This window comes from Dermacentor silvarum, chromosome 1, assembly GCF_013339745.2.
Source record: "Dermacentor silvarum isolate Dsil-2018 chromosome 1, BIME_Dsil_1.4, whole genome shotgun sequence".
Lineage (NCBI taxonomy): Eukaryota > Metazoa > Arthropoda > Arachnida > Ixodida > Ixodidae > Dermacentor > Dermacentor silvarum.
In genome coordinates this window covers 113,784,476-113,798,482 of record NC_051154.1, presented here as the reverse complement: position 1 = coordinate 113,798,482, position 14,007 = coordinate 113,784,476, and the positions used below count along the sequence as shown (strand labels likewise).

The following is a 14,007-nucleotide window of genomic DNA, read 5'->3' as shown; positions in this document are numbered from 1 at the left end:
ATTATGCAACGCGTCGTGCTTTCCGAGCTTCGAAGCCATTGGCAAGGATTACAAAGGCGGAGTCAGCGCCACTGGTAAGAGCGGCGAATTGTTTTAATGAAAAACACAGCACCGAACAGCAAGAAGCTTTAAGTGAATGTCGAAGTAGCTAGGCGTAGCGTTGCCGGATGTGGCTATGGGTGCCAGCGGATCTGCACGAGGGAGCGCCTGTTCGAGGCGGCAGGATAATCAAAATGGCTGCGGTGGTGGCTTCGATCAATGCCGTTTTGGAGCTGTGGTCGTGGCAAAAAGTCCGGTAAATTGGACGGCAAAGGGTTTTTAGGTCCGAAATTTTAGACATTCTTATACATTGACTCTATGGGGTATGCAGTGGTGCTGCGAAAGCGTCCGAATTATCGGACATGTCCGAAAAATTGGGTGTCCAGAAAATCAGTCATTGACGGTATCTGCATAGGATGGATTTGCCAACATCAAGAAAAAATTGGAACAATTTGTTCAACTTTATTTCTGGCCACGGAGAGTAAGTACATTTGTAAAGAAACAAAAATAAAAATAAAAAAACACCCAGTGAAATGCTATGTGAGTAAAAACCTAAGTAGTATAGTAATTCATTAATTAGTAACTGGTTTGTTGAACTATCCACAGCGGTAACCTTACATGAGTATATAAACACGCAGCTATTTCCCCAAGCAATCAGCATTTTGAGGCATCAAACTCAGCGTGGCATGTATGACATGTAGGGAATTATAGGGTTATAGTGCCAATTACAAGGAAACAAAATACAGTAGAACGCCGCTGTTACGTTTCCGGGTGCTGCGTTTTCCCGGCTGTTATGTCGTTTTCCGCCGGTCCCGGCACAGCTCCCATAGAACCCAATGCATAGGTAGCCCCGCTGTTACGTCGCAACTGTGGGACCGTTCCCGCATCACGTTGCGTTGCGAACTGCTACGCGGCGCCGGCCCGAGTGGCCATTTTGACTTTTCATGTTGCTTGGCTTGCTTGCTTGACGATGGCATTGGCCGCCCAAAGTGCCGGGGGCGGCACTTATTATGTATTTTCGGTTTCCGCCAGTAAAAGTATGGCCCTTGAGATCTGCATTTGATATCTAAAGATGGTGTCTATGACGCGTTGTGGCCCTAAAATTGATTTTGGCTCATAGATGTTCCGTATAAAGTCCAAGGGCGATAACGCCGTCGCCGCGCACCGTATGCGGTATGTGCGAGTGAAAGCGTGCGAAGGGAGTCGACGACCGCGTCTCGCGCGCGAGAGAAAGAAAAGCAGGGAGGAAGCGCGCCTCCTTCCGTTGCGCTCGAGGCACCGGCGAGGGAGCGAGGGGGGAGGGATAGCGGGTAGCGTTGTGCTCTGGCATCATACTGCGCGGCGGCGCGCGGTCGCGCGGGCCGTATCTTGAAAGCGATTAGCGTGGGGGCAGAGTCTACGCAGTGTAGGTGCGTTGGCAGCTCGTAGCTTTGTGCGTGCTGTGTGTTCTCGGCACTCAGTTTGCGTTGAAGCGATAGACAACAGCACGAAGGTCACTTCGCTCACTTCTGCAGCAGCACTTAAATTCCTCACGCCAGCGTTGGACAGCGCGTGTCTGCGATCATCGAGTGTGATGTGTTCATGTTTGCCTGTGGGCGCTCACACCATGCTTGTTAATTGGTTAAGAAGCAAATGTTAACAAGTTTATACGGACGATTGCAATCAATACTTCGGCTGTCGGGCGAAAATACTTTTTTTCACACGTAAGAATTAAAATAATATTGTGTGCAGTTCAACACTACTCCCATTTCTCAATTTTTCCTGTTTCCTGGCTCTTGCGTTTCCCGGCTCTTACGGTTTTTTTTTTTTTTTTTACGGTCCCGTGAAAAACGTAACAGCAGGGTTCTACTGTACCAATTTTAATGTGGCTACTGGAAAATCCCCACAGGTAAGTTAGATAACAGACACATTTCTCAACGTGGTTTGCTAGCGGCAGAGAGGAGAGCACCAAAGGCAATGAGGACATGCAGAAAAAATGGAGCAGAAAGAAAAACAGTCTGCAGGCCATGGTGACAGTGCACTATATAAGTCACGTGGTATAAGGTGCTTTGCGGATGTACGGGGATTGCCTAGGTGATGGAGGTGCTTGTGCTCCAGCAGCTTGTCAGTGATGTGTACTCTGTGCCAAACTCCACACTGAATGCATGTGCACTGTCCGGCTCTTCAATTTGTGCGCGAAAAGTAAATACATTCCTGTGTTGCACTTTCTTTACATTATTATGTCTGCTTCATGTGAAGACTGTCTGTAAAGGCCGGTCTTCGAGCATTAACCTTTCAACTCAAATTGAAAGAATGCAAACATCCCAGTGCCAGGCTTTGATTGTTGGCTGCTTGGTCTACATGCTTTGCATGTGTGTAGGCTTTGAAAATTGTTGTTTTGGTTATACTAGGGTGCTGCCACTCAAAACGCAGATATTCAAGAGTTCAGTGACTTACTTTGAAAGCGGTGTACAATGTAAATAATCTAAAGAGCAGCAAAGCTCCATTTCTACAAAGCCATACCTATGCATTTTTCTGTGCCTACTGTCTAATTTTCATGACAGTAAAATGCTTGTGAAAGCTCAAAAAACTTGCACTCATCCTGAAGTTTGCTAGTATGAGGTTCAACTGTGTAATAACGAGCTCATCACTCATTTGCAACATGGATCTTTAAAGGTACCACAAACTATGCATGCTATGCATTATGTCAGGTTCAGCATACCATCGTTGAATATGACCCCCTTTTCCTTATTCTTTCTTTTAGTGAGGACAAGACTACTCAAAAATATCTTTGCAAATCTGAGAATTTAATTTTTATTCCAAGTTCAGTCTTGTGCAAGTCGGCACAAAACTTGCTTCTACTACTTTTGGGCTTACTTTCCACAAATACGAAGCTGCTCCCAAAAGGGGCATTTACTGCAGAGATGTGACAAAACTGCAACACTCTTTTGTGCATGTGCTTCAAGCCATGATATAAACGTAACAGGAAGAGAATGGGGCTAACCTGCAGTGCCTTGGGCTGCAGGCTTGGGAATACTAGACCTGGACAGTCGCACAGGCGCACATTGTCTGTCAGAAAAATGGTCTGGAAGTGCTTAGTGTGCCCAGGGGTGCGCGACACACTCACTACTTTACGTCCAACTAAGGCATTCAGCAGGGATGACTTTCCCACATTGGGTTGCCCTGTGAAGAAAGCAAACCCCAACGGAAAGATCAGATGAAGGAGGTTAAGAGTCTTGATAATTCTACTCCGAAAGCTGAACTCAATCACATGATATAACATCTCCTAATGTCACGTATATGTGCAGCTGCCTACCTTCTAGAACAGCTGTGCTTGCAAACATCAATATAAATTTTAAAAAAAATTTACATATCCATACTTATACCCTTTTCGAACTAAACTCTTTTCCAGAACTGCACAATACAGATTTATTTTAGTTGCCTAACAAAATATATACAATAAAAGAAAGCAGAAAGTACATAGCAACAATGCTGATTGCAAAACCTCATGCTGAAAAAGATCTTGTGTATCTATTTAACCGACTCTAAGCACACTTTCTCGCCAAAAAGAAAAAAAAAAGCAAGAATTGACATGCACGTTGGAATCGAATCAGTAACTGTGGCTTCTCTAAACACACTACATTCTCATTGGCATTAAGCTTGCTCCATGTGGAGCCTCTGCTGTCCTTGAAAAAAAACATTGCTGCACCACATACACTCTGCTACCACTGTTGATTGCTTACCACTAACGGGATGTTCACGAAATCAAGATTTTTATTGCTAAAGGTTTGATTTTTATACAATAATGTCATGAATGGTTATAAACCGTCAGGCCACCGGGTGTTTTTCCAAAGTGCAATAAATTCAATTTTTGTCCAAGTAATACAATAGCAGGCTTTATATTTATTTTTTCATTTGAAAATTCAAACAAAGATGACTTATGCTAATTAATTTAATTAGAGTAACTATTGTTCCTCAGGCAACATGGTCCTTTTGTTGCTGTCACTTTTTAAAAAAAGTATGGGCTTCTTGCGCCAGTTCACGATAATGGAGAACAAGAGATATGCGTTGTTGTGCCATCAGTCATAAAAACAAAACCTACCATAACATTTTACTTTTAAAAGGCCCCATTGAAACTTTTGTTTATACACTGCAAGCTGTAAAACAGGATCAAAGCGCTTTACCGAAATACTTTTTCAAATCAGTTCATTATTCTTGTCACCGTGTGTCCGGGAGGCGAGAGTAACTGCATTCTCTCCTTCTCCCTCTAGTAGCATTCCCAAGCGGTGTTCCTTCCCTGTTTTCTCCCATGCCGAAGCTGAGGGACATATCACGGCCTGGAGCCCCACCTCCTTTTTTACAGCATTGTGCCTTCCGCATTGGAAGTTAAGTCATGAGTGATGAAACACTCACTGCCAAAAGGCATTTGTGCGTGTGACCGTGGCTCTCTGACTGGGAGAGGGCTTTCTCGAGAGGGAACGAGCGCGGCATTCGGTTTGAAATTTCAGCTGTTTTCATGGTGCACGGCACCATAATACTTTGCAGACACGAATGTAAGTGTGTCATGTACAATAGAACCTCATTCATATGTTTTTTGAAAAAAAAATGCAAGAAAAACATACTAACTGGGAAAATGTAAGATCCTGAGTCACTAATAAATTGGCCAGACTTAACTGCAGTTGACATCGAATGCAAAGCATTGCGTGAATCGCTGCAGCACAAGATGCCGACACACACTGATCTGGTGGGGCCCCAGCAGCCAGAAACGGGAATTGTCATTGCGGCTTTGGCAAGCTTACGTCTGCACTCCTCGAATTTGGCCTGGGTCAACACCTTTTTAGGGCAGAGCAGAAGTTTTGACGTGCCCACTCAGCAAGAATTGTTGCAGCATGAGACGCAGCCGCGCATCGACAACCTGAGATGCACGTTGTCGTTTTAAGACAGCAATGGGAAACCGAAACGCAATCGAGCTGGTGGGCAATGCCGAAATACGATGCCACAATGCCGCCAGAGTGAAACATGATGCCCACTATGTGCTACCTGCAGCCGGGAAAGGCAGCACATTTGGGTTATCGCCTATTAAAAGTTTGCAGTACGCTTACAACGGCACTATGCCACATGCACTGCGAGGTCAAGAGATAGGTCAAGATGCTTATTGCAATGGCTTGGCAGCGACAGCTGTTAATGATGATGGGTGACGACCCGCGAGGAGACTTGCTGGTACCGGAATAGGAAACCGAGTGCGTGGTGGCTTTTTCACATGACAAGGGCATGCAAGTACTGCAAGGAAGCTGTCACTGGGGGTGCCTTCTACTTTTTATCACGCATGCCTCGCACTTTTCTTGCTTACATGGGATCTAGCAGCCAGACATGTCATATGATCGCAATTTGGCGATACTATACTGAACATTGGTGCCGAAAGACCGTGTTTCCCAGGAACATATTAATCGGTAAAAAAGAAGTGCAACTGTATTTGGTCATTTTTTGCATTTTCTATTGTGAACGTTGCCGCCGGGAAATCGTATGAAATGGGATCGCATCAACGAGGTTCTACTGTATACGCTAAGCTTGTTAAAAACACGCAATCCTGGTGACCAACTTCCGAGTAAATGGGGCAACAAATCTACGGATGTTTCACGTTCATGAATTATCTCTGGCACAGCCAGGGGTGTGCATGAGCAGCCAGACAAGTATACTCTGGCACAGCACTTAAAGGCTTAATCAGGCAGCAGCTACATGAGTCGCTGACCATTTGCAGCAGTGCTGCATCTGTTTCAAACTGGTAGATTCAAATAACAAGTGTGTAGCTTAGAAAGCCCACTGGTGAGACAGTTCGAACTGTTCCAGATACTGTTTATTTTTGGCTTCGTTGCAAGTCACCGCTGACAGCAAGAATGCATCAGCCTAGCTGAAAAATTTCACCCAATTGACACCGACGTGTGCAATTCGTAAGCAACAATTTGTCATGCTTACGCAAGAGTCACACACTAAAAAGAGATTTCCACACTTGAAGTTAAAGGTTTAGTGCTACAATAAAGAAGTTACATTTTTATTTTTTCTCGTTATGAAAAATGCATGCATATTAAGAACAGTGCGTTAGAATCAAGTAAATACTTGCGTAAGCAGGTGCTTGTTTGGGAAGCTGAACATTTTGATAGAAATTCCTGTCACATTCGGCTGATTATAAAGCTAATGCCCACAACTAAAACACAGTTTTGAAGGCAATTTTTAACAACCAAGACGGAATACAAGTGCTGCATTGTACTCTTGTTTGCCTGGTATAGATATGGTCCGACATTATGATGGTGCGTACAGCAATTTTCTCAGTGAATTTTCATTCACTACTGACAAACCAGATGTTCTTGTCATCCAAATATATAAAGGTGCCAAATAAAAATTATGTAAGTATACTGTTTCACTGTCACTTGATAAGTATGAAGTTAGTACTTTCGTTCGTTATTCTAAGCATGGCTAAAAAAAGGCTTGTGTTCCCTGCGCACTTTTGCATTTCAATTGTCACCATACAGAGGACTGCATCAAGTAAACCCCTCTGCACAATGAGTTAGCCCAACCCCCCAATGGAGGGGGCTAACGAACTCAAGTAAACACAAAACCTAAATGCACACAAAATTATGCGCTTCATAATCGAAATAGCGAAGTTATTCTTGAAACCATGACAAATTACTGCATAAGCTTTTACATACACTCCTATTAGAAGCCCGTTTAATGCGCTCTACACTCCTGATAACATTACACTAAAACCGTGTTAATTTGGAAAATCGGATAATTCGGACTCGTCCTCTGGTCCCGGCGCGGGTGTATTCATTATTCAATAGCATCAAACTCTAGTTATTTTGGATGTATGTGGCTGCACACCAGTTAAGTCTGACAACTCTTGGAGCGCGGCGAGCATGGAGCACTGCAAATGTGCGATGTAAAAGAGCGAAAGCGTCGCTAGCATCCGACCGAAACAATGTTGCGGAGTCCGCATCACCGGCCATCAGGGTAAAATAACCGGAACAGCCGAACGCTTTGTGTTTATTTGTTTTCAAAGCCTTTATCGTTACGTTTCCTGCAGTGCATGACACTGCATATGGGCGCATCCTTAGAACTGCATTGTTCCCATCAGTGATTGCATCGATAGCGACCACGGTTTCGTCCACAGCGGTTGCGCCTAACAGTAGTTTCGTTTTGACTCGGTGCGCGTTGGCCATGTGCCTTTAAAATTGTGTGGTGGCCATCTATCCATCCATAACAACTGCATCGATCTGCAGCAGTTGTGGTGAGCAGCAGCTTTGTTTTGACTCAATACAATGCGTAAGCAATACCGCAGCCCGTGCGTTGGCAACAAATTCGCGGCTACATTGCAATAGATGGACAGTCTGTTGCCGACAGTGAAAATCTGCGGGACAGTGAAAAGCATGTCTCCGATGAAGACGCGGGCGCTGCACCGTGGCCGCAATGCGAAAGGATCTGCGAGGCTTCACTGCTGTTACCGCTAATCAGTCACGAGATGACGAGAATTGCAACTTCCGCGCCGCTTTTGGGCAAAATACAAACAGGATTTGCTGATCCATTCAATAAATAAGATTGTGCTGATGTACTAAGCATTTGTTTGTTGTTCTGTTGGTACCCTCGATAATTCGACACTCGGTTAATTTGGACATACTTTTGGTCCCATGAAATCTGAATTAACGAGGTTTTACTGTAGTAAAGACATTCATGATAGGTTATGTTCATTTACAGTATGCTTGCCATGCAGATTATTGTCCAAATAGCAACATTATACTAAAAGTTCTTTCAAGGATCCAAGGAGCAACACAAGGAAAATAAATCAGGGGTACAAAACTCAGAGGCCACAATAAAATGAAGCCTAACCAACGAAGCCCAGAGTGAGGCGACCCCCTTTGAATCTCTCCTCTTCATAGAAGCTGGTGTCAGGTGCTACGAGCTCTGTGGGGGCCGAAGCTAGTGCATCGTGCTCTTCTTCATCATCATCATCTCCTGCCTCCTCAGCAAGTTCTTCCTCTATCTTGCTTCTCCAGGAGGTCAAGTCCACTGCAAAGGGTGTAAACAAGAGATGGCTCATCTTACCTGGCCAGCCCACAACACTACAATATAGTTTAAAGGGACTGATAACCAATTTTCGTGGTACCCCTATTTTTAGTGCAATAGAAAGCTTACCGGTCAGAGTGTCTAATCGTGAAGTGTAACGCAGAAAACGCCGTGGAACATTTTTTTATCAGAATTTTTCTATCTGCAGTGAGGATGTAGTCATTCACTGGAAGCATGCTGAAAACAGTGATAGGCGAGTGCGATAGAGATTATATGCTGGCATTAGTGGCAGGTAGACAAGTGCAGCCGTAGCTGTGAGAAAGTATTATTTTGTTTGTCAAACCAATGCTCCTGCGATTCATGTTTTTCAAAGTGTTTAATTATTTCTACAATAATAGCTATGTGTTTTCATGATTTCCGGTTGAAGTGCTTTGGTCATTAACCACCCAAGGGTGTTTTTTAGCCAAGCCAAGTTAAGGTCTCGAAAGCGAAACAACATTTTTAAACACGATACGCAGTTCAGCGTGTTGCCATAGTCATGCATCTGCTTATATTGCAGTGATGGCACCCATTTACGGCACAACTAGTCAATGGCATTTTGTATCTCACAGGGAGACCACACAACTCTGGGTACTTACTCGCAAACTCTGTGCGTGCAACAGCATGTGCGCTGCCATGCATTGTGGGATGCGTGTGCCGCTCATTAGCGTGGACTTCCTTTACTTCGTAATATGCATATAATAAAGCGCAAGTGTCTAATATTATACGAACTGCAATTTTAAGCAATAAGTATGCTGTACTTAATAACAGCCGACTTACGTACAGTAATCTCATATACATCTTGAGTACCAACATTTCACCGCCAGGCAGCGCCACTTACTGGTTTTTGAGACTTTCTTTGACAATTTAAAATTATTAATTACAACTTCAATCGCGAACAGCATGCTGTATTCTATCACTTAAATAATGGTCATTTCATTTCTATGAACGTCTAGCAACACATTCTGGCCAGTTGTCAGTCCCTTTAACCATCTTGTGAATTGCACTCAATCTTCTGAGCTGCTGTACACTTAGCTCAACATTGCTGAGTAAGATCAAATAAATGGCGGCTGGCTGACATTTTTAATTTGCTTGGTATTTTTACGCCACTGCTTTACATCTAGAATGAACAGATGCCCGCTTATTTTGGTACAAAAATAAAGCAGATTTTTAATAAATCATAGACCATGAGAAGGTAAAGTGTTGAATTAATGCGTGCTGCTATTTTGCAAAGTTTGACAACACAACACTTAACTTGAAATTCACTTTGACAAGGTGTTGGGAACTTTATGTTCTAATTCAACATGTATAAGACTGTCAGGTATTAAACGGACCAACAACAAATTTTTATGGTACTAATCTTTTTTTCAATTGCAACGGAAGGCTTACTAGTGAAAGTGTCAAATCCTGCAGTGGTAACACAGCAAATGTTGAACATTTTTATGCAGTCACAATGTTATTGCATTACAGTTGCTTAAGTATAGAATGAGGACCTCTGCGTTATTTTTTAAAGTGACTTATGGCTCTCACATAAGTCACCTTAGACAACACTGCCACATAGTGCCAAGCAGTGTGAAAATGCACTTGCAAGAGGCTTGTCCGGTGAGTGACAGTAAAAAGAGGGCACAATGTTCCTCCACTCTGCAGTGTACAAAGGATACTATGGCGGAGTTCGTTGACTCTCTGACATGGCATAGAGCAGTTGCTGAGTTAGAACGCCAACAGACATGGGTTAATTATTAACCCAAGGTAGACCAAGGTAGCAAGGCAGCCAGGGTTTATGGGCAAAGGCTATCGCAAGATGGGCCAAGTATACCTGCCCGCTGCACTAGACAGACCGAGTAGCAGTTCAACAAGCTAAAGAAGTGGTGAAAGTAAAGGTCCCACGTCGAATTCATAGCGACCCTGTGGAACATATGCCACGATGAAGAAGCACTCAGTGGAGAGAAGGTGAGAGGTTGCCCGGAGGGTGATCACAGAGAGACCAATCATGGTACATCCCGGTGACGTGTGCTCACACATGCGACTTGACCGCAGGTCCTGCACGCTCATATTGTCGTCAACATAGAAGAGACGCGTCATAGTTTTAACTACACCACGTAACTGTTCTTCACCATGAGGTGGAGTCTCGTCTTGGAATTGCAGTCACTTAGCTTCACAGTGATGCTACTGGCCCATCCCCTTTTGGAGCAGCTTTTGGAGCAGCCAAAAATGCGTTTTGGAGCATAAAATGGACTTTTGGAGCAGGTTTATGAAAGCTGATTACAAACTATATTATATGGGGCTTTTACAGTGGGCAATGCATCTGAAAGCAGTAAGCGGTCACTGGTTTATAAATTCAATTCAAACACTAAAAATGACCACCACCCCTCCTCCCCCACACCCTTTCACTAAGTCCTTACTGTGGACTGCGACGAAGCGGTGGTGTCCTAAGATGTGCTTAAAAAGCACTTCAGTCCCTTAAAAAAGCACGGAAGCACTTGGACGCGCTACGTGCAGAATTTCAAACAGTTTTGAAAACCTTCAGCATGATCTTGCTCACATAAATGTATCCTTTAAGATGGAGGACTCTTTTGTAAAATGTTACTACCAGCGGTATGAAAAATTTAGTTAGTTTTCCCTGTGCTGTGATTCACTGATAACCATCTACAGTCAACGTCTGATTTTTCGGACTCCCTAGGGGCCGCGAGAACGTCTGAAAAATTGGGCTGTCCAAAAAAATAATGCATGCTTTTTACTGCCCCCAAGACCTCAAATCGCCACAGGCACATCGGAAATACCTCTGTAGGGCTGCCAGTACACTTATTAGGCATATCGGTGCTCATACTGTGACAGGAGACGGCAAGTGCACACGTGTATAATTAAGATATACGTACTGTGTCACGTGACAATCGCCCCTTCCCACTCTTGGTATGCCTCACTGCATAACCCTGCTGTATTGAGGCGAAGCTGACTTTTGGGAACCAGCATTATGCAACGTGTCGTGCTTTTCTAGCTTCGAAGCCATTGGCGAGGAGTCAGCACCATTGCTCATAGCGGCGAATTCTTTCAATGAAAAACATGGCATCGAACAGCAAGAAGCTTGGTAGCAAACATCGAAGCAGGTTGGTCTAGCGTTGCCATGGTACCATGGTGGCTACGGCTGCCAGCAGATCTGCGTGCGAGAGTGCCTATTCGAGGCGGCGAGATAATCAAAACCCAGTAAAAAAAAAACAAAGTCAATGGGTCCAATTGGAAAAGTACCAATTGGCACTAATTGGTGCACCAATTACATCCAATTGGTAAACCAGCCGGTAAACCTATTGAAGCTAAGTGGTCAAGCAGTTGAATACATATTGTCATCCAATTGAAGCTAACTGGTGCCCAACTGGGCCTTCCAATTGAGGCTAAATGGTGCCCAACTGCTCAAAAAATATTAAAATATGTGGTTTTACGTGCCAAAAACCACCATCTTATTATGAGGCCCATCGTAGTAAGGGACTCCGGATTAATGTGGACCACCTGTGGTTCTTTAACGTGCACCTAAATCGAAGTACACCAGTATTTTCTGCATTTTGATCCCATTGAAATGCGGCCGCCATGGCCGGGATTTGATCCCGCGACCTCGTGCTTAGCAAGCAAACACCATAACAACTAAGCAACCACGACCAGCTGAAGTAGACTGGTATCCAACTAGTTAATGAGTTGAACACATATGGTCATCCAGTTGAAGCTAAATGGTGCCCAACTGGTTAACCAGCTCAACTAGACTGGTATCCAACTAGTTAACCAGTTGAACACAAGTGGTCATCCAATTGGAGCCAACTCGTCATCTAATTGAAGCTAAATGGCGCCCAACTGATCAACCAGTTGAAATGAACTGGTGTCCAACCTCTTAACCAGTTGAACACACATGGCCATCCAACTGAAGCTAACTGGTGCCCAACACGTAACGTGTGACTAAGTGCACATGCATGAAATAAAAACTATACAAAGAAGGTACTTGCTGCTTACAGGAATTTATTACATTAAAAATATTGTGATGCCCATTTAATAACTTATTTATTTAATAATTTAATTAATGCCCTTTTATTAATAAATATACCGTAATGGGATGCCAGGGACTTGTTTTAAATGTTTGGTGGCCTTGTTTTATGCACACAGTATTAAAATTTACTATTGTGCTGGTGTGCTTTCACTAATTCTAAGAAACCTATTATTACACCCTTGCTACTAGCTTTCACAGCTGCCATCAATGGCATACATTTCCTGTAGATTCATGATGAGATGGTTTCCAGTAAACCTCTTCCAGTAAACTTAGTTCTGCACTAAAAAATGACATCATAATTCTTCTAAACTTTGAATAGTCAGTTTTTACACTTAACCTTTCATTTACTAAAATCGGTAAGCTCATGTTTATGTGAGTGAGCATTGATATGTCTACACAAAATATACAAGAAAGAATGACAAAATTTCACAAGTTATAAAGTGTACTGTAGTATTAGGCCTATTTTCATTTAGGCCTTTGCTCTGCAGGATACAGAAGTTAAAGCTTCTGAGAGCACAACTGTAGGTAACCCAAAACCCGTAGGGCTGGCTGCATTTTACACTGTACCATATTTAAACTAATTATTAGCTGGCAATTCCCCAAAAACTGTTAGTTCTTCAGGATAGCATGCACCCTATAATAAATTTAAAAAATATATAGCAAAAATCCTAAGGAATCCAAATGATGTAAGACTGCAGCTCTTGCAGTACCCTAGCAAGGGTTTACATTCAGAATGTGCATGCTTGGCTCAATTGAACAGAAAGTTATTAAGAACAAATTAGATGGTTCAATGGGTCTGGAATTCTAAAAAAAGGTCCTTTAAATTAGGCTGCCCTGTTAGTAAGAAACATTACAACCAGAATTTTAATTGGAAGAGCAATGTTCCAATGGGTCTACTCTGATAGGATGTGTGCAACCAATTGGACTAACAAGCATTCCAACTGGGAGACCCAATGGAAAATGGTGGACCAATTGGAATGACCAATTGTAACTGTGAGGTCCAATTGGTTTTTCCAATTCAAGTGCAACATTCCAGTTGGTTTCCAATTCATTCCACTTGGGTCCAATTGCTAGCAACTGGTATAACCAGTTGGGCCAATTCATTTTTTTTTACTGGGAATCTCAGCAACCGAATCTCAGCTAACGGTCGCCAGTCTAGCCCGTGGTCTCTCGCCCAATTACCGAAGCAGTTCACTAGTCTGAACTTATTGGAGGCCATCTCGTCGCGACGACCTTGCCAACCACCGCGTCAGCTGGCGGCGAATTTTTTGTGATAGCCAAACGATACAGCAAGGCTTAACAAGCGGCGCTTCATCAGTATCCAGCACCAAAAGTTGCCATTTGGTGCAGAGTTGACCAAAATCTTGGCTGTATGCCATTCTTACGCCATGAAATTGCCACGCCAAGAAAAGTAAGGGGACAAATTGAATAGCGAAAAACTTTTCATGGCCGCCATGTTAGCGCCAATGTGCACGTCACGTTCGAAAAATCGACTGAGACACCCATACAGTTTCTGAAACTTCGGTCACCATTTTACATTGGTCATGCGGGGTCTGGCTCGGCGCTGGTGCGATCACTCGCTGCCACCTGAAAAGTGAGGTTGTTCTGTTGCCTAAGCAACCCACATGCGTCGGGGTGGAAGGTACTGAATATATACAGCAACCCACGGAAAAAACAGCAGTATGATCCCTTGACTCGGTCCACCACAGAGCTAATGCAGCTGCTGGTCCACGCAATGCCACTTTAGATGTGCGGTAAAACGGCGCTTGAGGGCATAGTTCCATTTTTGAAAGCCTGAGCAACCCTTTCGGCGCAGAGTGGGTGAAGATTTCTCATATTTCGCTAAAATGTAGAAGGATATAGCAGAG

At 43.6% G+C, this 14,007-nt stretch overlaps 1 protein-coding gene across 1 annotated transcript in view; it reads right to left on the bottom strand.

Annotated features, from left to right (window-relative positions):
* Positions 1-14,007, bottom strand: part of LOC119435413 (guanine nucleotide-binding protein-like 1) — a 59,829-nt gene that overhangs the window by 22,956 nt on the left and 22,866 nt on the right. Inside the window, exons 8-9 of the mRNA XM_037702284.2 lie at positions 7,897-8,076; positions 3,023-3,201 (exon numbers count right to left, since the gene is read on the bottom strand). Coding sequence (XP_037558212.1) covers positions 3,023-3,201; positions 7,897-8,076 — 359 coding nt within the window. The remainder of the gene's footprint in view (positions 1-3,022; positions 3,202-7,896; positions 8,077-14,007) is intronic.